The following is a 23,824-nucleotide window of genomic DNA, read 5'->3' as shown; positions in this document are numbered from 1 at the left end:
CCTGGTGTAACAGGAGAGGTCTGATCCTGCCAGGGATCTCTTAAGGCTATGAGCACAGCCGGCAGGAGGTCACATGCACCGGTGAAAGGATGAGAAAACAGCACACGAGCTTTTTTGTCACTCTGCGAGCTTGCACCTCACCCAACTTTGAAGAACGCAGCCGGTGTCCCTGCAGCACAGGGCTGGTGGACACATGATATCAGAGCACATAATGATCAGTTTGTGCAGGTGCCAATGACACTGCAATAGGGTTGTGGGGTTTGCTGGCCAGAGGGATGTGTGACCTATGCCAGGGCAGAGGATGCTGGTGTGACCAGGGATGCCGAAGACAGGAGTGCCAGAGATCTCCAGGCAGAAGAGGGAGCAATCAGGGCCACCGAGAGACTGACCCGGGCCCCCTCTATCGCCGCCGCCAACAGGATCCCGAGGCCCCACCAGCAGAAGACGTCTTCCTCCAGCGCGGACTGCCTGCCCCTGCTTTTCCTCTCAGGCGCGCATGCTCGGTTTCCAGCAAGCGCGCCTGAGAGGAAAAGCAGAGCAGCGCTGGAGGAAGCTCCAGGTCCTCCCCAGCCTCCAAGGGGGGCCCGGCGCCGGAGTTCTCTCTCTCCTGCTCCTGTCGGGATGCGAACACTCGGGTCCCGTCAGGAGCAGGAAAGAGAGAGAGAATTTTGCCCCCCCCCCCTCCCTCTCGGCTGCCCTGGCAACAATAAGATGGACAATTAATGCAGGAGTCCCTAAGCCAGTACACTCACAGGCCCTGCAGTGAAACTCCCCCTCCTCCTGCTCAGGCTTCCTAAGGCAATCCGAGCAGGGGCGTATCTGCTATGGGGCCACAGGGGCCTGGCCCCCGCAGATTTGCCCCTGGACCCCCTTTCCAATGACACTCTCAACCCCCCTCCTCCTGCCGTCACTCCGCTGTTGCACCTCACCTCCCTTTGCTGGCGGGGGACCCCAACCCCCGCCAGCCGAAGTCTCCGTCATTCCTTCCTTCCTTTGTTTGAGATTGGTGGTTTCTGACGTCCTGCACGCACGCACGTACAACGTGCAGCGTGCAGGACGTCAGAAACCACCAAACCCAAACGAAGGAAGGACGGAGCCTTCAGCTGGAGGGGGTTGGGGTCCCCCGCCAGCAAAGGGAAGTGAGGCATGACGGCAGAGTGACGGAAGGAAGGACGGAGACTTCGGCTGGCGGGCCAGCCCCCGCCAGCAAAGGGAGGTGAGGCGCGACGGCGGGAGGAGGGGGGGGGTTCAAAGTAGTTGGAGCTGTCTTCTGCGAGAGGGGGGGTTTAAAGTAGTCGGGCGGGGGGGCAGTGATGGCGTCGTCGTCTTCGTCTTCAGCGGGGGGGGGGGGGGGGGGGGGGTGGGGGGGGGGGTCGGTGCCGCCGGGGGGGGGGGGGGGCTAAAATGTGCCCCCTCTCCTCGGCTCTGGCCCCCCCTACCGTTGAAGTTCAGATACGCCCCTGAATCCGAGTGAGGGGTGGGCTGGCTGCAGAGCCTGTGAGAATATACTGATTCTCTTTCCTACTGCTGCTGTACCTCCTGAACGTCTCTGCCTGGCACAGAATGAAGATCTCTGCAGGAAGCAGGCTCTGAGAGCCTCCCCCATTTAGGGTTACCATATGGCTCCAGAAAAAGGAGGACGCACTAATCCAGTCCGGGTTTTGCGTCCATTGAAAGCAATGGAAGTAAAACCCAGACCGGCTCAATCTGTCCTCCTTTTTCTGGAGCCAAATGGCCCCGTTGAGGGAAGGGAACCCTCTACTCTGAAAAGGCAGATGGCGTGGGAGCTCACTGCTCCAGCACAGGGCAGCCAGGAGAGCAGGGAAATGTCTGCGTGAGGGATCCAAAACCCAAAGAGGACAGAGCGACGTCACAGAACACTCCCTTCGGTTTACACAGAGTTCTACGTGCTCAGAAGTGACTGCCAACCTGCAGGTCGATCTTCCGCTGCAGAAGGCTGGCGTGCAAGGCCTCCACCTCCTGCGCAGCACGTGCTGTTTCTTCTAGAAGATCCTGCGCTTCCTCCGCGTTGAACAGCCTGTCCAACAAGTCCTTCTTCTGCTGTAAAAGTGGCAGCTCTTCCTTTAGGCGGGAACTCTCTTCCAAGGAAGCCTAGCAGACAGAAACAGGGCAATAATCTGTCAGACGGTGTCCTGTTTATTTTTCAATGGGCATCGTGTGTGTGGTATGTTTTTGTCTTAACAACTAGTAATCAAGGGTGTAGCCAGACTTCGGTGGGAGGGGGGTCCAGAGCCCGAGGTGAGGGGGCACATTTTAGCCCCCCGCCATTTTTAAGCCCCCCCTCGCCATTTTTGCCCCCTCCCGCCGCCACCACCACCACCTTTGCCCCCCCCCCCCCGGCGTCAACCCTTTCGACCCCCTCTTCCCGCAGCCGCCAACCCTCCCTCACTGCTGCCGTCGGGTACCTTTGCTGGCGGGGGTCCCCAATCCCCCGCCAGCTGAAGTCCTCTTCTCCGGCGCGGCCGCGTTGCTGATCTGCAAGGGCAGGCTTCTGTTTCTGTGAGTCTGACGTCCTGCACGTAGACTCACAGAAACAGAAGCCTGCCCTTGCAGATCAGCAACGCGGCCGCTCCGGACAAGAGGACCGGCTGGCGGGGGTTGGGTACCCCTGCCAGCAAAGGTACCCAGCAGCGGCAGGGGAGGGTTGGCGGGGTTGGCAGGAGGGCCAGGGCCAAATCTACGGGGGCCCATGCCCCCGTGGCCCCACATAGCTACGCCCCTGCTAGTAATTATGCAGGGTGTTAAAGGACATCCAGAATCTGTTCCTGTTCAGTGGATGACAAAAAGCTCAGGGTCCGTTTACTAAGGTTCGTTGAAAAAGGCCCTTTTTGGCTGAAAATGGATGTGTGGCAAAATTAAAAATCGGCGCGCGCGCCCATTTTGGGTCTGAGACCTAACCGCCAGCCACTGACTTAGCAGTAAGGTCTCTCACGTTAACCGTGTGGTAATCGCCTACGCTTGCCAAGTCGGAGTTACTGCCCAATTTTCGCCGCGCGCCAGAAAATAAAAATATATTTTCCGGAGCGCATAGCGGGCACGCGGCAAAAATGAAATTACCGCACAGGCCACGCGGTAGCCGGGCGGTAACTCCAAAATGACGCGGGCGTGCGTAGGCCCTTACGCGGTTTAGTAAAAGGGCCCCTCAGAGAATGGTAATAATAGCATTGATCAGAGCTGGGAGCAGCACTCACGACACCTGCTTCAGGGAGGCACAGAAAGCAACGCTTATAGTGACACCTGCTGGAGGCTCCTGAGAGGAAAAGAAAGCAGTATCGAAGCAGTGGGAACAGTACCCACAGTGACACCTGCTGGAAGAGCCTGGAAGACAGTGGGAACAGCATTAGAACAGTGGTTTTCAACCCAGTCCTCAGGGACCACCTGGCCAGTTGGTACAAGCTGACCAGAACTGTTTTTTTTTTCTCCAGTTTTGGCTGAAATCAAACCTGAAAACACAAGTTTGGTTGGGTGTATGCAAACCAATGAGGGCCACTGGGGACTGTCAGAGCTTGCAGTCTAAATCTCTCTGCTAAACCTACAGTATCCAAGACAAAATATAATTAAATAATGAAAGACAGTATTTTACCTCCCAGCACAACAACCTCCACATACATGGACCGCAGCTAATGAAAACTGAAACTAAAAGCTGACGTCATAACTCCACAGAGAGGCTAATTCCTAAGGAGCTTATCACAGTGGCGTACCAAGGGGGGGGGGGGGGGGGGGGGAGGCGGTGGGCCGCGGGGGGGGGGGGGTGCCGCGCGCTGGTCAGCGTTGTTCGTTTCCTTGCTCCCTCTGCCCCGGAACAGGAAGTAATCTGTTTCCGGGGCAGAGGGAGCATGGAAACGAACGACGCTGACTGGCGAGCGGCACCCCCCCTCCAGCGGCGTGCACCCGGGGGGGGGGGGGGTTCTTTCGCTGGGGTGGGGTGGGGGTGCTGCACCCGGGGGGGGGGGGGGGGGTGGGGCGCATCGGCAATCCGCCCCGGGTGTCAGCGCCCCTCGGAACGCCACTGGCTTATCATCCCAAATTTGCAGACTTAAATTTCTGATAAAATTTTGTATCAAAAGAATTTATTTGGAGTATTATATTTACCATATAAACTATTGTGTAAGATCATAACTTCATTACTTGCAATCACAGTATCAACCCCCCCCCCAAAGGATACAAAGAGTAATAAATCACTAAAAGGACAGCCAGGTTTGACGTCAGGGGGAGCAGACCTTTCGTAAAATAGGCTCTGTGCAAGGCTTAAGGGCTGATCTGCGTAGATGCCATTTCATTCAAAATCCGTTTGGGAGAGCAGCCGCTCCCCTTGCGTCTCCCCTAACTACGCTTCTTTAGCCCCCCTCCCCTGACCACCTTACAATTCCTGGTGGTCTAGTGGTGTAGTCAGGAAAGGAGTGATGTTCCAGTCACTGTAGCCATTTTGAGAGTATAGTGAGAATGAGTAGGAGTTACTGGGATTACTCCTGCCCTGACTACACCCCTAGACTGCCAGGGAGGTGCTGCAACTCCTGTTCGGGGTGGGGTGGGGGAGGGAGACGTATGGGACAAAGCAAAAATTTTCTGCTTCACCATTATTTTTCAAGTCCGCCCTTATCCGGGGCGGATTACAATAAAAACATCTATAAAATAAATAACAAACAAATACACAAGAGAAAAATCAAACATATTAACAGATATATCAATCAATCAGAACATAAAAGCCTTAAACAACAAAAAAAAGGTACACAAGATAGTCATACAAACAGAAACCCACAATCAATAACTACCCAAAGCATCAAGTCTGCTAATCCCCAGGAACAGTAACATCAAAGGCAAGTACATAACAGAGAGCTTTAAGAAGGCCTTTAAAACACAGTAAAGATCTTTCAGTCCACAAAACCTTTGGAAGCGCATTCCACAACACAGGAGCCAAATTTAAAAACGCACCCTTCTTAGTCACGGCTAAGTGAGGCTTAGCCAGAGGAGGACCTGCCAATTGCAATGTTCCAAAGATTGGAAATGCCGTGTTGAGACATATGACGTCAACAATGTCACCAACGAGTAAGGAGTATGTTCACAATAAGCCTTGTAGGTAAGGACCATCAATTTAAGAGGATCCTATACCCACAGGCAACCAATGACAATGCAAATATAAGGGCATAATGTGATCAAATCATATGAACCCTCCCCCAATCTGATTGCTGTATTCTGCGTGGTCTGCATTTCTCAAAATTTTTTATTTATATCCCTGTCAAAATTGCATTTGCATAGTCCAATTGAGACATAAATACGTGTGTCATTATTAAAAAAAAAAAATAATAAGAACATAAGAATAGCCCTACTGGGTCAGACCAACGGTCCATCTAGCCCAGTAAGCTGCTTCCAACAGTGGCCAATCCAGGTCACAAGCACCTGGCAGAAACCCAATAGTGACAACATTCTATGCTACCAATCCCGGGGCAAGCAGTGGCTTCCCATGTCCATCTCAATAACAAGACTATGGACTTTTCCTCCAGGAACTTGTCCAACCTCTTTAAAACCCAGATACACTAACTGTTGTTACCACATCCTCCGGCAAAGAGTTCCAGAGCTTAACTATTCTTTGAGCGAAAAACTATTTCCTTCTATTTGTTTTTAAAGTATTTCCATGCAATTTCATTGAGTGTCCCCTGTACTTTTTGAAAGAGCGAAAAATTGATCCACTTCTACCCGTTCTCTAACCACTCAGTATTGTATAGACCTCAATCATATCCCCCCTCTGCCGTCTCTTTTCCTAACAGCCCCAGTTTACGCAAAGTAGCATAACCCTTACAGACTAATGCAGTAACGTGAACAGAAAATGTACGATGAGAATCTATCAAGACTACCAAATACTTAAATGTATCCACCATAGGAACAGTATCATCTAATAACGTCACAGGTATTGTGGCCGGTCCTTCTCTTGGTTACCCAACACGCCACAGTTTTTACTCTTATTCAGCACCATCTGAGCATCATATAACCACGTACCACTGCCTTCACATAACGTTGCAAACCATCATATCATAATCACCCACTGAAACTCTGTGCCACCAAAAGAAAGTCAATCTACCCATAAACATAGGGGCTAATCCCCAATTTTTGAATAGCATCAACAACTGGACTTAAATAAAATATTAAATAAAATCGACACAGGGCTGAAACTTGGGGTACTCTACAGAGAAGTTGTTTAGGAGTAAGCACTACATGGTCCACCACATCAAATGAGGAAGTCAAATCAAGTGACACCAGGAAGACGAGCTTACCAGAATCTAAAACCATAGTAGTTAGCATTAACAAATTCCACTAAAGGGTTTTTGTACTCTAACCTCGATAAAAGCAGTTTGCCAAGGATGTAAAACACCCATCTCTCTACAAAGTTCGCCAACTGACCAACAACTACCTTCTCTACCAATTTCGCCAATAAACATTAATTTGAAATTGGCAGACAATAGTCTGATTTAAGAGGGTCCAAAGGCAATAACGACGTTTGTTTCCAAGCCATTGGTACCTTACTCAGGTCCAGACTGTGCCGCACCATTAGCAATATCAACGGAAATAACCCACGGGCCAGGGACATCAACCAACCCGCTGGTACCAGATCCATAATCATAGCAGCCTTTCGTACCTGACGCAAGATTCTTTTTGTCATTTCCAATCTGTCCGCATTCGGACAGAGATCACCTGAACCTGGTACAGGCAGGTTCTGCACCAACTGTTCCGGCAAAAGCAGGGGCACACTTTTTGCTTTGAAACTTTCCGCAGGTGCACAAGTTGCTCACAGTCACCTATACCTACAGTATCTTCTGATAAAATCTAAACCTCTGAAAAGGCAATCTACGCACCGTGTTTTTTCCCTCCGCTGACATATTTATTTATTTATTGCATTTTGTATCCACATTTTCCCACCTATTTGCAGGCTCAATGTGGCTTACATAGCACCGTGCTGGCGATCGCCAGTTCCGGTATGACAAGTACATAGTAATCATGGTAGAGATCATGTGTGACAGACACATTAATCGGAAAGGAAAGAGTTATGTTATGTCCGTTTCGAGTGTTAGACTCGTTGTGTTGCAGGGTTTAAGGCATTTAAGTTGGATCATTCGGATATGGACCTTTCCTCTAGGAATTTGACCAAATCCTTTTTTTTAAGCACAGCTACATAAATAATAAAAATGAATTTATTAAAAAATGTATAGTCTGCGATAGCCTGTTCTAGGCCGGTAACAATAAAATATACATGATTAAAATATCAAAGAACAACAAACCAGTGGTGTAGCCAGACCTCTCATTTTGGGCAGGCCCATAGTTAAGATTGAGTGGGCCTTCCAAAACTCCCCCCTTTTTTTGTCCTGCATCGATCTCCCTCTCCTCCGCTCCGGTTCCAGCATTTGCCCCCTCCCCCACCCCGTCCCAGCGACTCCTCCCTCAGTCTATCTCAGAGTTTTTGCCAGCGGTGGCAGAGACACACAACCGCTGCCTGCATCGGCCCCGCAGGCTTCCCTCCGTTGCTTCCTACCAGAGAGGAAAGGAAGTGACACAAGTGAGGGCGGGATGTGACACAGGAAAGCCTGTGGGGCAGATGCAGACACGGACGTGCATCGCTGCTGATGCTGACAAGATGCTTGAGGGGGAGTTGCTGAGCCCTGGGCAGGGGATCGAATGCTAAATCTGGAGGGTAGGCGAGAGGAGACCGAGGTGGCTACAGTGAACATTTTGGTGAGCCCGAGTGGGCCTGAGCCAAGAATGGGTGAGCTTAACCCGCCTCTCAGGAAGATCTCATTTCAGTGGGGCTGAAAGTCTCTGCACTGTGGTCTTCAGCAGTTCCGAGGGAGGGCGTTTGTTTTTTCCCATAAACATCACTTCTGAGACAGACCTTCTATGTCCAACGTGAATCTGTACAAACTAAAAAGCTCTGGATTATGCTTTGGCTGGGTTATGCCTTTGAAACTACTTATGGAAAGATTTGCAGCCAGAAAAAAACATCTGCTCCTGCCTAGGTGCTCAATTAACAGAGGCTCCGCCCCCAACCTCAATATTTTTCCCTGCACTGGGGAAGTGAGTTTCCCAAGCTGCTAAAAAGACCCATGTTACACGCCAATCAGCCGTTTTCAGACTCGAAGGAAGCACGGTCCTCCCGCATGACAGAAACGCCGTTTACCTCGATCTGTGGCAAGAAGGTCTGATTCAGCAAGGGATCGCTCAGACTAGTTGTGGCTTCCAGGAGTCTCTGAGCTACTGCTTCCAGTACTGGACCTCGCTGCAGCGGTTTCTTGAAGTGCCTCTTCAGGTCGGATTCTGCCATGGTGCGCAGCTTAAACACTGTCCCTTTAGCACTGTTAAAAGAAATTGGCAGATAGCGCAGGCTGAAATGATATTGCTGGGGAAACCTTGTCTTATTCATGTGTATTATATAGAAAACAAATATGCAAGGTATCATGAGGTACTCAGAAATGAGAACACAGGCAGGGTCACGTGAGCTTTTCGATGGCCTACATGCAACTTCCATAGGACGACACGCTATGGAGAACGGAAAGACACTAGCATGCCAGGAAATGGGCCATGAACTCACTCATGGAAATCCAAATTCACATTTCCTGTGGCAGGTTCCTAATTTACTGGGTCAGGGATTCATTTTTACACTTACCTCCCCTCATTCAAGAAGGCATGCCTGGGCAGTTCTAGGGAAACCTCTTGGCATTGAAGCCTACGCTGAGCACTACTACTACTAACATTTCTAGAGCGCTACTAGGGTTACGCAGCGCTGTACAATTTAACAAAGAGAGACAGTCCCTGCTCAAAGTGCTTACAATCTAATAGACAAGTGAATGGTCGGTCCGATAGGGGCAGTCAAATTGGGGCAGTCTGGATTCACTGAAACGGTAAGGGTTAGGTGCCGAACGCAGCATTGAAGAGGTGGGCTTTAAGCAAGACTTGAAGACGGGCAGGGAGGGGGCTTGGCGTAAGGGCTCAGGAAGGTTGTTCCAAGCATAGGGTGAGGTGAGGCAAAATGAGCGGAGCCTGGAGCTGGCTGGGTGGTGGAAAAGGGTACTGAGAGGAGGGATTTATCCTGTGAACGGAGGTTACGGGTGGGAACGTAAGGGGAGATGAGGGTAGGAAAGATAGTGAGGGGCAGCAGACTGAGTGCATTTGTAGGTGAGAAGGAGAAGCTTGAATTGAATGCGGTATCTGATCGGAAGCCAGTGAAGTGACCTGAGGAGAGGGGTGATATGAGTATATCGGTTCTGGCGGAATATGAGACGTGCAGCAGAGTTCTGAACAGATTGAAGGGGGATAGATGGCTAAGTGGGAGGCCGGTGAGGAGTAAGTTGCAGTAGTCCAGGTGAGAGGTAATGAGAGCGTGGACGAGAGTTCGGGTGGTGTGTTCAGAGAGGAAAGGGCAAATTTTGCTGATGTTAAAGAGGAAGAAGCGACAGGTCTTGGCTATCTGCTGGATATGCGCAGAGAGGAGAGAGAGGAGTCAAAGATGACTCCGAGGTTGCGGGCAGATGAGACGGGAGGATGAGGGTGTTATCAACTGAGATAGAAAGTGGAGGAAGAGAGAAGTGGGTTTGGTGGAAGAGACGATAAGCTCGGTCTTGACATGTTCAGTTTCAGGTGGCGGTTGGACATCCAGGCAGCAATGTCGGATAAGCAGGCCGATACCTTTGCCTGGGTCTAGACCTTGGATAAAGGGTCTGATCACCACCATCCTTCTGTCTTCGTGGCTGAGCACTTGACCTGCACACCTAAGACCAACAGGCTCATATGGGCAGGGAATCTATTCTAAGTTAAGCCTTGGTGCCCACCTGGGTTAGTGATTTCACACTTCAAGGGTTGGTATTAGAGGCTAAGTTTCCATGCTGAAATACTTAATAACTTAGATTTGAAGACGGCCAGAGATGGAGCTTGACGTACTGGCTCAGGAAGTCTATTCCAGGCATATGGTGCAGCAAGATAAAAGGAATGGAGTCTGGAGTTAGCAGTGGAGGAGAAGGGTGCAGATAAGAGAGATTTACCCAGTGAATGGAGTTCCCGGGGAGGAATGTAGGGAGGATGAGAGGTACTGAGGAGCTGCAGAGTGAATGCACTTATAGGTCAATACAGAGGAGTTTGAACTGTATGCGGAAACGGATAGGAAGCCAGTGAAGTGACTTGAAGAGAGGGCTAATATGAGCATAATGACACTGGCGGAATATTAGTCGTGCAGCAGAAGTTTGAACAGATTGAACAGGAGGAGAGATGGCTAAGTGGGAGACCTGTGAGAAGTAAGTTGCAATAGTCCTAAGTGAGAGGTGATAAGAGCGTGGATGAGGGTTCTAGTAGTGTGCTCCAGAAAGGAAAGGGCGAATTTTGCTGATATTATAGAGAAGAAACGACAGGTTTTTAGCAGTCTGTTGAATATGTGCAAAGAAGGTGAGGGAGGAGTCGAAGATGACCCCAAAATTACGAGCTGATGAGACAGGAGGATGAGAGTGTTATCCACAGAAACAGAGAATGGGGGAGGAAGGAGAGGTTGGTTTAGTGGGAAAGATAAGAAGCTCAGTCTTGGTCATGTTAGTTTCAGATGGCGCTGAGACATCCAGCAGCAATGTCACACAGGCAGGCTGATACTTCAGCCTGGGTTTGGCTGAAATTTCTGGTGTGGAGAGGTAAGATCTGGGAGTCATCAGCATAAGATGATACTGAAAACCATGGGATGAGATCAGAGTACCCAGGGAAGAAGTATAGATGGAGGAAAAGAAGAGGTCCCAGGACGGACCCCTGAGTACACAACTGACAGAGGGATAGAAATTAACCCTTTAATCCCCTGGCCCAATGGGACCAAAAAACACATTTTAAAAATAAACACATTTTTGGGCCACCAGATCCCTTAACTGGTTCCCCAAAGGGTCAGGACATAACCTCCACCTTCAATCTGGGTGGTGCTTCGCCAGGGCGCCTCTCAAATTTAGTTCCCAGTTTCAATTTTTTTAAACCGCCTTTATGAAGAGACTATGAAGAGGTTAGTAAATACCAGTAAGTCCCAGTGAGAATAATAATGTACCTGATATATATGTTACTAAATTTAATCCTCTGAAGATGGGTAATACTGATTATACCTGAATGTAGAATGCCACTACCAAATACCAGGGATTCTCAACCCAATCCGTGGGACACACTACTGGTCAGGTTTTGCAGGATAGCCATACTGAATACGCATGACATAAATTTGCATGCACTAATCCTCTGTTGTATGCAAAACCTATCTCCTGCACATTCACATACTACTACTACTACTACTACTATTTAACATTTCTAAAGCGCTACCAGGGTTGCGCAGTGCTGTACAATTAACAAAGAAGGACAGTCCCTGATCAAAGGAGCTTACAATGGAGGAGTGGCCTAGTGGGTAGGGTGGTGAACTTTGGTCTGGGGAACTGAGAACTGAGGTTGATTCCCACTTCAGGCACAGGCAGCTCCTTGTGTCTCTCTAGGCAAGCACTTAACCCTCCATTGCCCCATGTAAGCCGCATGAGCCTGCCATGAGTGGGAAATTGCAGGGTACAAATATAACAAAAATAAATAGATACTATTGGAGATTCTACATGGAATGTTGCTACTATTGGACATTCTACATGGAATGTTGCTACTATGGACATTCTACTGGAATGTTGCTACTACTGGAGATTCTACATGGAATGTTGCTACTATTGGAGATTCTACCATGGAAGGTTGCCTACTATTGGAGATTCTACATGGAATGTTGCTATTCCACTAGCAACATTCCATGTAGAAGGCTGCGCAGGCTTCTGTTTCTGTGAGTCTGACGTCCTGCACGTACGTGCAGGACGTCAGACTCACAGAAGCAGAAGCCTGCGCGGCCACATTGGTGATCTGCAAGGGCTGACTTCTAGTGGAATAGCAACATTCCATGTAGAATCTCAAATAGTAGCAACAGTGGAGGAGTGGCCTAGTGGTTAGGGTGGTGGACTTTGGTCTTGGGGGGAACTGAGGAACTGAGTTCGATTCCCACTTCAGACACAGGCAGCTCCTTGTGACTCTGGGCAAGCCCCATGTAAGCCGCATTGAGCCTGCCATGAGTGAGGAAAACGCGGGGTACAAATGTAATAAAAAAAATACAATCTAAAGGACAAAAAGTGCAGTCAATCAAGATTGGGGCAATCTGGATTTCCTGGATAGAGGTCAATGGTTAGGTGCCGAGAGCGACATTGAAGAGGTGGGCTTTGAGCAAGGATTTGAAGATGGGCAGGGAGGGGGCTTGGCGTATGGGCTCAGGGAGTTTATTCCAAACACAGGGTGAGGCGAGGCAGAAAGGGCGGAGTCTGGAGCTGGCGGTAGTGGAGAGGGTACTGAGAGGAGGGATTTGTCCTGTGAGCGGAGGTTACGGGTAGGAGCGTAAGGGAGATGGGTAGAGAGGTAAGGAGGGGCTGCAGATCGAGGCATTTGTAGGTTAGCAGAGAAGCTTGAACTGGATGCGGTACCTGATCGGAAGCCAGTGAGTGACTTGAGGAGAGGGTGGATATGAGCATATCGGTCTAGTGGAAGATAAGATGCGCAGCAGAGTTCTGAACGGATTGAAGGGGGATAGATGGTTAAGTGGGAGGCCAGTGAGGAGTAGGTTGCAGTAGTCAAGGCAGAGGTAATGAGAGAGTGGATGAGAGTTTGGGTGGTGTGCTCAGAGAGGAAAGGGGCAACTTTTGCGTGATGTTATAGAGAAAGAAGCGACAGGTCTTGCTATCTGCTGGATATGGCGCAGAGAAGGAGAGGGAGCAGTCAAAGATGACTCCGAGGTTGCGAGCAGATGAGATGGGGAGGATTAGGGTGTTATCGACATTCTCATGGTTATCCTGAAAATCCCGACTGTCTAACGTGGTCCTGAGGATCGGGTGAGAATCCCTGCAATATATCCAATGAACAATGCTGTATTAAATTAAACAAATCAAACGTCACTCCGTGAGCAGGCCCGGCACAAACGGAAATTCAATACTGTGGCAAAGGTGTTTCCTGACCTTTTAATCGGACCCTCTTCCTCCTCCCCTGGTCCATTACCTCTGGTACTGCTGGATTGCAGCTAGGACACTGGCAGAGAGGTGCTCCACATCCTGGGAGAGCGGAAGAGCTCCTTAGCTGAGCCTTCAGTGCCTCCGCCTTAGGCTTTTCTGCGGCAAGAGAGGAGCTGACAACCTTAAGGACAAGAGAGCGAGCAGGTCACCTGAGACGGGGACAACATCCGCTATATCAAACAGAAAGCAATGACCATCCCTCTCAGATACGGGGTCGAACTGGGGGGGAGGGGACAATGCATTCATCTCTCTCTCCCCTCCCCCATGCACAAGTTGAACATAAATTTGCTGGCAGGGATACCGAAGCACGACCAGTCAAAGAAATGCAGTACCGAGCCACTCCCCACCTCCTTGCGCTGTTTCTGTAATGCAAAAGTCAGCAGCATGTCTCTAGCCACCAACTCCGGGACTCGCCAGGCATTCTCAGTTCTTGCGCCAACTGAGTATGTGCGAAGACTCAGCGTTGGCAGCAGGAGAGGCACGCTTCAGACTTCTGCGTTACAGAAGCAGCACAAAGAGGAGCAGCTCGGGCACTGCATTTCTTTGGCTGGCAGGGCTTTGACATCCCTGTCAGTCATTTAAGGGGGGTGCTGCAAGTTTGGAGGGGGGGGGGCTCGAGTCCAAAGTCTGGGTGGGGGGGTGCTCAGGACCCCAAGGCCCCCCATGGCTACGCCATTGCTTACGCCATTGGAGGGATGGCCATGGTCGAGATGGGGCCCAGTGACATACGGGGACAGAAGCAAAGCATGGCGCACACTACTTTACTGTTAACAGCGCTGCTACACTGTCTCCTGACCTTGTTCTTCAATTACGCAGTCAGGCAGCCGAGGCAGCACTTAAACACATCACTTCCTGCAGACTGAAGGCAGCACTTAAACATATCACTTCCTGCAGCCTCAGGGCAGTAGGGCAACCCTTATACACATCACTTCTTCCAGCTGTAGGCGCAAGTCTGACAATCAGAGCCAGAAGCCTGGAGAAGAGACTTGGAAGGCAGCATAACAATACTGCTAGAAATACGTGCAGGGTTTGCCATGCTTACCAGCCTTAGTAGAGGCTCTATGGGGAAGAGGAGGGGAGAGGGTGTGCAAGAGAAGGAAGGGAAGAGAGAGAGGGTATAGGGGTCCCTCTCCCCGCTCCAGATCATATGGGATGATCCCTGTTGTCATAGGGGTCCTCTACAAATTCTGCTTGGGGATCCACAATTTGAACTAATACCACTGGATTGCACAAAAAAAATTGGCTCGCTGACAGGAGGGAGGAACTTCTCTCCCTAACCCTTCCTCTTCTTCACCCTACTGCAAGCCTGTGGCTCTTCTTAGTTAACTAGTGTGGAAACAAGTACCAACCACAGCAAAGGCGACAAATTCACAATCTACAATGTATCAAGCAGGGGCGTAGCCAGACTTTGGCAGGAGGGGGGTCCAGAGCCCGAGGTGAGGAGGCACATTTTAGCCCCCCCCCCCCGCCACTTTGGACCCCTCACGCCCCCTCCCCCGTCCCTTTCGACGTCAGGACTCACAGAAACAGAATCCAGACCAGCAACGTGCTGAAGAGGACTTCGGTTGGCGGGGGTTGGGGACCCCCGCCAGCAAAGGTACTTGACGGCAACGGCGGCGGGAGGGGGGGGGTGAAAGCAGGGGGGCCAGGGCTAAATCTGCAGGGGCCCATGCCCCCGTGGCCCCACCTAGCTACGCCCCTGGTATCAAGGTGTCAGGTAAATCTTTAATAGGATGGCAAAATCAAAACTCAACACGAGTCGTCTTTTGGCGGTTGTGCACTACTGTTACCTATTGTTGTGTTTAACGCACTTTGGTAAAAAGGCCCCTAGGTCTTTCTGTTCAAACCTTTGAGCAGATAAATTTAGACTTGTTGTTTGTGCAGAGCTAGCTAGCTAAATGTAGCACTGACTGCTTAATTAGCCAATTAAATTCACCCAATGAACACTTCTGATAGTTGCGGGAAAGGGCCCTGTGCTAGCGACGGGCTGTTTTTTTCCACGCAATGGGTAAAAAAGCCCCCAGACACACACGGCCATGCGGTAGGAGAACTCTTATTTATAACAACTGCAAGAGGGTATGGGCAGGTCAGGTGCGTACAGAGAACGGTGACGAAAATGATAAAGGGGATGGGACAACTTTCCTAAGAGGAAAGGCTGAAGTGGCTAGGGCTCTTCAGCTTGGAGAAAAGACGGCTGAGGGGATATGATAGAGGTCTATAAAATAATGAGTGGAGTGGGACGGGTAGACGTGAATCGCTTATTTACTCTTTCCCAAAATACTAGGACTAGGGGTGCCACAATGAAGCTACAAAGTAGTACATTTAAAACAAATCGGAGAAAATATTTCTTCACTCAACGTGTAATTAAACTCTGAAATTCGTTGCCAGAGAATGTAGTAAAAGCAGTTAGCTTAGCAGGGTTTAAAAAAGGTTTGGATTTTTTTTTATTGTACTTTTTGGGATCTTGCCAGCTACTTGTGACCTGGATTGGCCACTGCTGGAATCAGTATGCTGGGCTTGATGGACCTTCAGTCTGTCCCAGTATGGCAATACTTATGTACAAGTCATAGAATACTATAGTTAGATGCCTTAGTGACAGCAGTTAGGCGTGAGCATTAACACCAGCCATCGAGTCAGTGTAGGTGCCTATAGGTGAGCATGTAACTGCGGATTTATGCTAGTATTTTACAATGGCCATTTTATGTGTAATTGCCAATACAGAATTTGCATTTAATGCACATCATCCTAGTGTCTAACTTTAGGCAAACTTTACAGAATTACTCCCTTTGTACAAATCTCTCCCAAGCAAGCATATTCATACTACTACTACTACTTAACATTTCTAGAGCGCTACTAGGGTTACGCAGCGCTGTACAAATTAACAACTAAGGACGGTCCCTGCTCAGAAGAGCTTACAATCTAAAGGACGAAATGTCAAGTTGGGGTAGTCTAGATTTCCTGAGTAGAGGTGTTGTGATTAGGTGCCTAAAGCGACATTGAAGAGGTGGGCTTTGAGCAATAATTTGAAGATGGGTAGGGAGGGGGCCTGGCGTATGGGCTCAGGGAGTTTGTTCCAAGCATAGGGTGAGGCGAGGCAGAAAGGGCGGAGCCTAGAGTTGGCGGTGGTGGAGAAGGGTACTGAAAGGAGGGATTTGTCTTGAGAGTGGAGGTTACAGGTAGGGACGTATTCATGGTGGATATCCTAAAAACCGGACTGGCTGGATGTGTTCTAAGGATTGGGTTGTGAATGCCTGATCTAGATCAGGGGCGTAGCTACGTTGGGCCACGAGGGCATGGGCCCCCGTAGATTTTGCCCTGCCCCCCCCCCCCACTGCCAACCCCTTCAACCCCCCTCCCGTCGCCAACCCTCCCCTGCCGCCGTCGGGTACCTTTGCTGGCGGGGGGTCCCCCAACCCCCGCCAGCCGAGGTCCTCTTCTCCGGCGCGGCCGCGTTGCTGATCCGCAAGGGCAGGCTTCTGTTTCTGTGAGTCTGACGTCCTGACACAAACCATGTCCTATTGAAAACCCATGTACAGAGGGGATTTCATTTACAAGTCCACAACAACTGTGGCCCAGTTCTGTGCACGCTACATTTTCCAGATGGCTACTTAAAATGCTTCAGGACTGAGCTGAAATGAAATGCACTAAGGCGATATAAGTTCAAAACTGTTCCCTTTTGACGTGATTGGAGGGTTTCTGCCTGGTGTTGTGTGCTATACAGCAGTGGCGTTCCTAGGGGGGGTGGTCCGCCCCGGGTGCACGCCGCTGGGGGGGTGCTGCGCGCGCCTGTCCTCCGTTGGTCCATGCTTCTTCTCTGCCCTGGAACAGGTTACTTCCTGTTCCGGGGCAGAGAAGAAGCACGGACCAACGGAGGGCAGGTGCGCGCGGCACCCCCCCCCCCCCCCAGCGGCGTGCACCCGGCGGGGGGGGGGGGCTTCCTTCGCGGGGGTGACATTTCGCCGGGGGTGGAGGGTCCGCGCTGCATCGGGGGGGGGGGGGGGGGGTGCTGCACCCGGGGAGCGGGGCGCATCGGCGATCCGCCCCGGGTGCCAGCCCCCCCCAGGAACGCCACTGCTATACAGATAAAAACACAAAACTTACGTTGCACTTCCTCCACAGCCCTTCCAGTTCTTCAGCACTCTTCGCTTGCTCTTCAGGATCCAGGCGGCTTTCCAAACTCTGTATTCCTTTCCGAAATTCACGGACGGCTGCCTCTAACTGCTTAGCCTGGGCCTGATAAGTGCTTTCAGATTGGTGGGCTCGCCGAAGCTCCTCTTCTTCCTCTTCGTTCATTAACTTGAGCTTCTCCATGGCCTTCCGAAGCTCTTCCAGCTCTTCGGAAAGCTTCTCTGCTCCCAGAGGCGAGGTGTTTCTCACCACAGATGCCGATCTAATTTCCAAGTCCTCTAGCAGCCTCTCCCCGTGTCTAACGTCCTCAGCAATGTCCTACATGGAAAATGCCATGAAAGCTGGTTAAAGAACAGAACAGTGAAGAGGCAAACTTTAGGTTACTGCTCCTCATAATCCGACATGCTGAGCGAGGGCCTGAAAGCAAGAGCTCCCTTTGTGATTGCCATGCTTTTGACCGGAAAATGAGAGGGCGTGGGATGAGAGGAAGGAAGAGGAGTGGGATGGGGGAAAAGGATGGTGAGAGAGAGGACTTTCTGGCTCACTGGAAGGAGAGGAAGGAAGAATCCATTATCATACCCCCCCTCCCCCGAAAACTATCCGTTCTTTCATTCACTCTCACCACACACCCTCTCCAAACCTTTAATTCACTCTGATCCTCACACCCCAACCCCTTACGCCAGCAAAACTCTCACTTTCCTATGTTTATATAGCAGCAGCCCTAGAAATATAAAGAAGACAATTTATCTGGTTAACTCCTGAGCTTAACAAGATAAATTGTTTTGAATACTGAACCCCCCCCCAAGGGATAAATTTTCAGCAGCACAATGGACATGGTAAAAGCATGGTCCGTTATTTAAACACAGTTTTTCTCAATTAGGATGCATAGTTGTTGATCAGGTTTCTATGGGCATGAGAGGAGGGGGTGACAGTAATCGGGTTAGCAGTGCACTGCTTATGATTACAACGTGAGTGGGGTTGCATTACAAAAGGAGAAGGGAGGATTCCTGTGGAGTTCACTGCAAAGAGCAGTATCATGATTTTTCAACCTTGGGGTGTTTCACATTTTTTGGCAGGTCTGCTTAGCCTGTAGTTTTCTAATAGTTGTTAGAACTTTTTTGGTATGCTTAAAGCACACTCACTCCTGGATTCTTGGTTAGTGAGCAGCTGGGGGATTTTTCTGGAATCAATTGTTTTTCTCTTAGAGAGTTTTTTTCTCCCTGAAATGGAAATCAAGGATAGGACTGGGATTCCTGTTATAGTCAGGGGCGTAGCTATGTGGGGTCACGGGGGCCTGGGCCCCCCTGCCGACGACCCTCTCGACCCCTCCTCCTGCCGCCGCCGTGGGCTACCTTTGCTGGCGGGGGACCCCAACCCCCACCAGTTGAGGTCCTCTTGCTTCCCGGGGAAGGCTTCGTTCTGTTTCTGACGTCCTGCACGTTTACGGCAATGGCGGGGGGGGGGGGGGGTCGGCGGCGCTGGAGGGGGGCTAAAATGTGCCCTCTCACCTGGGCTCTGGACCCCCCTCCCGCCGAAGTCTGGCTACGCCCCTGGTTATAGTAGTCGGTAAATTATTCAGTACGAATTCCCCTACTTGGAGATTTGAGGTTTCATTTATTTAAATATTTTTGTATACAGGACAGTCCCTAGGGTGACTGTGTTTTAATCAACAAACTATATTTTTCATCATATTAACTTAACATCATTTGTCAGGCTGCTATTCCAAATAAGGTCTTAACAACATGCCACCCCCTCCTACACCCAACCACAACAAACCCACAAATACAATCTTCCCTGATCTATCCCTGAACTCACCCTTGAAAAACCTCCCATCAAAATCTGCCAAACAAAACCCACCCCACCCTCTCCACCACGCACCATCCCCAAACATCCTGCAGAAAAGCCAGGCCTTCATCATACAAAGTTATATGTATATTCACCAGTGGTCAATGGACAAGTGTTGTCGCTGAACATACACGTATAACTCTGCGTGGGTAAACTATTTGTACAAAGTTCTATTTGCTATTTGGCTGTGACCACTTGAGCGTGTAAGTCATATGGAGAGTGACTCAACTTGGGAATGACCAATGCGATAGGACAAAAGCACAAGTCTTTTATTAAACGTGAACAACAGTGCTTGCTTGAAGATAACACATCAATGAGATGTAGAAGACTATGTGCTTGTAGGTGGACTCAACCAGGGGCGTAGCCAGACACCCAATTTTGGGTGGGCCTGGGCCCAAGATGGGTGGGCAGAAGAACCCCACCCCATCCCATAGGTGATTTGGTCTCTCAAATATCCCTCCTCTCCTGCACACCTTTTAAATTTCAGATTTTCAGTGAGGAGCAATACACACTACTCATGTAGGCCCCACATCCTTCCCACTGATGCAGCTTCCTGTTTCCGCATAGGCGGGAATACGTCAGAGGGAAGGCTGAGGGGCCGGTGTAAGCAGTACGTATCAGTCGCTGCTTCCTGCAGGTGAAGATCTGCTATTTATAAGGTATGTAAGAGGGACAGTTGTTCGGAGTTTTCAGCTTGGGAATCTCTGCCGGCCACATCATAGGTGTGCTGCTACTGGTGGGCCTGAGTTCAAAGTGAGTGGGCCTGGGCCCACCCTTGGCTACGCCACTGGACTCAACAGGGCCCGTGTTTACGGCCTATGCCTTCATCAGGAGTCCTCACAAACCAATTCTTCAGCAGAAATGAGGTCAAAGAAGCACAAAAGCATTTGTGAGGGCCGCTGATGAAGGCATAGGCCGAAACACGGACTGTGCCGAGTCGAACTACAAATAGTCATTTACATCTCACTGATGTGTTATCTTCATGCAAGTGCCACTGTACACGTTTAATGAAGGACTTGTGCTTTTATCCTGGATTATTGCACTGGTCATTCCCACCCTCTTTTGCTTGCCTTGCATTTTTTGTGGGCGTGTTTGGTTTTCCTTTTTGTTGGACTTGAGTGGCCGAACTTCACTGCTTTCTGTATAACTTTAAATCTGCCATCGCCTCCCTAAATGCCAATACAATCGAGACACGCAAATTTTGGCTGTTCAACAACTGGACAAAAAAAAAAAAAAAAGACAGTGAGAAGTGGCCAAAGGTGCTCCAAAGCCAAGGAAACTTCAAATGTTCAATAAAACAATATCTATATATATAAAACTCACCCTCAACGTTCTATTGTCTGCTGACGTCACTGAAGCCAAGGTTCGTATGTTCGAAGCTCTGAAGCCACGAAAATCACAGTCTCTGGGCCCCGCCCTCGCGTCAAACGTTGAGGGCGGAGCAGATTCTCACCTCCAACGATCTACTCAGGCCACAAACTCCGGATTTCCACACTGTAGCTCTGCTCCGCCCTCGCGTCAAAACGCGATGACGTCGAGGGCGGGGCACGAAAACCGCCACCCACACAGAGCTACAAAAGAAACAGCAGCGGTGCACGCCACGAACCAGGTAAAACCGCGACGAGCCATGCAGCCATGAAACCCTTGCTAGCGCCCGTTTCATTGCACTCAGAAACGGGCCTTTGTTTACTAGTTTATTAATAGAAGACTCGACATAGCAGTGAGTTTTGGCCGAATGACCTGGCTCAGGAGTCTTTAAATTAATCTGGAGAATTAAACAAGCCACTGTTTATTATGCCAATGAGCATTAAAAAGTAGCAGTCTTGAGAAAGACCTTTGGAAAAAAGCAGCTAAGCACAAACGTGCTTCCTAAGTGTTCAGCTGCTTTTTCCCCAAAGGTCTTTCTCAAGACCTCTTTACTCTTCTGTTCTTCTATCTATTAATAAATATTGTTTTATTGAACACTAGTAAGAAAGGCCCGTTTCTGAAACAAATGAAACGGGGCGCTAGCAAGGTTTTCCTGCTCTCACCTCGGTGCGGTCCTCCGGGGTTGTACTGCAGGGGCAGTGAGACGAGAGGAGCAGAGGATGCAGAGCGGAGAGGCGATGGCTGCCTGCGGTGCCCCGCTTCCTTTTTAACACAGCTGACGTCGGACGAAGGGAGGGAGGGGGGGAGCGGCGGCGATCTGTGGTGGAGGCTTGAGTAGTGGGTGCGGTGACGTTGGGGGTGGTGGTGGTGGAGGGTGGTAGCGGTGGCAACGTGGGGGGGGGGTGTAGGGCCGAGCGATGCGATTCGCTGAGTGTCATAGCCACGCCCTCGATGTCATCACGTTGTGACGCGAGGGCGGGGCAGACACTCATGGGGGAAAATTCCGATCTATGCCACCTCGGAAGTTGCAGCTTCATTAGAACGTTGGGGTTGTGAATTATGTGCGGAAGGGGCGTGGCTGAGGGCGGGTCTATGAGTGAGAGTGAGTGGTGCTGACAGCCTAGCCTACCAACAGTGCAGGGCTTCAGTGTTTCCCTGCCACAGACTGAGCTTCAGAATGTTTGAGGTGAGAATTATTTATACAGATTTGAAGTTTCCTTGACTTTGCAGCGCCTTCTTCCATTACGGTGGATTTTCTTTGTTCAACAACTGGAACATCCAAAATTCATATGTTCCAATGCTCTCCAAATAAGAAAACCAAGGTATAGACCATTTCATCACCTGACACTTCATCACATATTCAAGCTACACGCATTCAAATTATATGCACGGAAAACTTGCAGCAAATGAGGGGGCACATCAGGACACATCCGCGCCTGTTCTTCTGCGCCTAAATATGAGCACCATGAAAATTTTATACGTAAGAAGTTTTTGCGAGGCTGGCACCCCCCCCCCCCCCCCCGCCCTCCATCTGCTGCAAGTTTTATATGCTTATTGTCGGAATACTTTTAGCTTGAATAAGTGATGAAGTGTTACGTGATGAAATGTCTATGACAGGGACGCTGAGGGGGGGGGGCAATATTCCCCAGACCCGGCTTCTAAGGGGGGGGGCCCGGCGCCGGGATCTGTCTCTTCCTTGCTCCTGTCGGGACTCGGGTGATTGTGTTAACGCAATAATCCAGTTCTGGCACACAGGAGCGAGAGAGAGACACACCCCGGCGCTGGGCCCCCCCTTGGAGGATGGGGATGAGCAGACGCACTGATGCAGGAAGGTAGGAGCGGGGGCGGCCTGAGCGAGTGAGGGGCGGTGAGACTGCGTCCTAAGTATAGGGGGCGGCAGTGGCGGCCATGCCCTGGGCCCGGCTCTGTTTCTCTGGTCCATGGCGATGAAGTTTCAGATGCCGTCACTAAACCAGAACCTTTCCCCCCCCTCCCCCCCCCCCACTTAGGCAGATGGCATATTTATTTATTAGGCTTTAGTTACCATCTTTCTCGCTGATCTCTGTACCAGGGGCGTAGACAGACCTTACGGTGGGAGGGGGCCAGAGCCTGAGGTTGGGGGCACATTTTGAGTGCCGCCGCGCCACGCCTCACCCCCCCCTCGCCAACAAATACCTTTGCTGGTGGGGGTCAGCGAGCGTCAGCGTGCACAGGAGGAGCATGAAGAAAGAAGAGCAGGGCAGCGAACAGGGCTGCGCCGGAGACCGGGGCTGAAGAAGGCTTCGGCTGGCAGGGGTTGGGGACCCCCGCCAGCCAAACCAGGGGCCCAGGCCCCCGTAGCTATGCCCCTGCTCTGTACTTCTTATCCACAACAAAAAAACATCTTAAATGAATTTCAGAGAGGGAGACAGACAGCACTTGCCCTTCCTGTGCCCTCTCCTCTCAGATGCCCTTTCACCTCTTACTTCGAAAAAGGATAAGATGAGCCTTTTAAAGCAGAAGGTCACCTGTTCTAGTTGAACTATGCAGTAAACAGCCTGGATGAAGCGAGAGGCGTTGGCCACATTCTTCAGGTGTGCGCCATAAGTACCTGGTGCATCTTTAGCCTAACTGCAGTTGATTCTGTGGTCGTTCTGACACAGTGTTTTAACTTTTCAATCACGCTGTTTAGCCACTGCCGGAACTGCTCTACATTCTCTTGGTACTGCTCATGGTCCTTTGCGATGTCTTCCAGCAGTTTCACGCGTTCCTGTAACAAGACACATTCATGTGGGTGGCAGGTTAGGACCTGATTCAGCAGGTTCTGCAAAATTTCACATTTTGATTTAAAAACAGTGATAAGAAATGCCTTGCCCAGCCCTGCAGATGGGTGGCTCGTCCAGAGAAGCTTAGCGTTCACTGTCAAGACTGGGTACAAACCGTGGAAGCCTGCTCGGATGTGCGTGAGAGCATCACTCGTGCGAGGGAATCTGGCACTTTCCCAGGCCTGTATTCAATCCCCACACCGAATCCCTTCATTCTAAAAGGATGAATTTCTGCACTGGGCCTGGTGTGTAGCTCACTGTATGGAAATACAGGTCATGGGAACAGGACCAATTCTGCCAGTGTTTACCCAGAATCTCCCATTTTACCATTCAGCCAAAGTCCTGTGGTACTGACTGTTTTTTCAGTAGTGGAAAATTCACCAACCATCATACAACTTTCTTTAAAGTTTTGTCAGATCTTTCAGAAGGTAATGCTGGCTTACTGTTCACGCTCAGCTAAATTTTCCACACTTCCTCACTGATCCTTTTAATATTCCTACTGGGGTATTTAGAGGCATATTTTCAAAGCACTTTGGGAGGCTAAGTTCCATAGGTTTCTATGGAACTTTGGGAGGCTAAGTGCTTTGA

At 50.3% G+C, this 23,824-nt stretch overlaps 1 protein-coding gene across 1 annotated transcript in view; it reads right to left on the bottom strand.

Moving 5' to 3' along the window:
• Positions 1-23,824, bottom strand: part of SYNE3 (spectrin repeat containing nuclear envelope family member 3) — a 138,806-nt gene that overhangs the window by 41,469 nt on the left and 73,513 nt on the right. Inside the window, 6 exon segments of the mRNA XM_030213911.1 lie at positions 1,930-2,112; positions 8,186-8,360; positions 13,078-13,146; positions 13,148-13,212; positions 17,193-17,537; positions 23,023-23,181. Of these exon segments, the coding sequence (XP_030069771.1) occupies positions 1,930-2,112; positions 8,186-8,360; positions 13,078-13,146; positions 13,148-13,212; positions 17,193-17,537; positions 23,023-23,181 (996 nt within the window).

The sequence above is a fragment of the Microcaecilia unicolor genome, chromosome 9 (assembly GCF_901765095.1).
Source record: "Microcaecilia unicolor chromosome 9, aMicUni1.1, whole genome shotgun sequence".
In the NCBI taxonomy this organism is placed as follows: Eukaryota; Metazoa; Chordata; class Amphibia; order Gymnophiona; family Siphonopidae; genus Microcaecilia; species Microcaecilia unicolor.
This window is presented reverse-complemented; position numbering and strand designations above follow the sequence as displayed.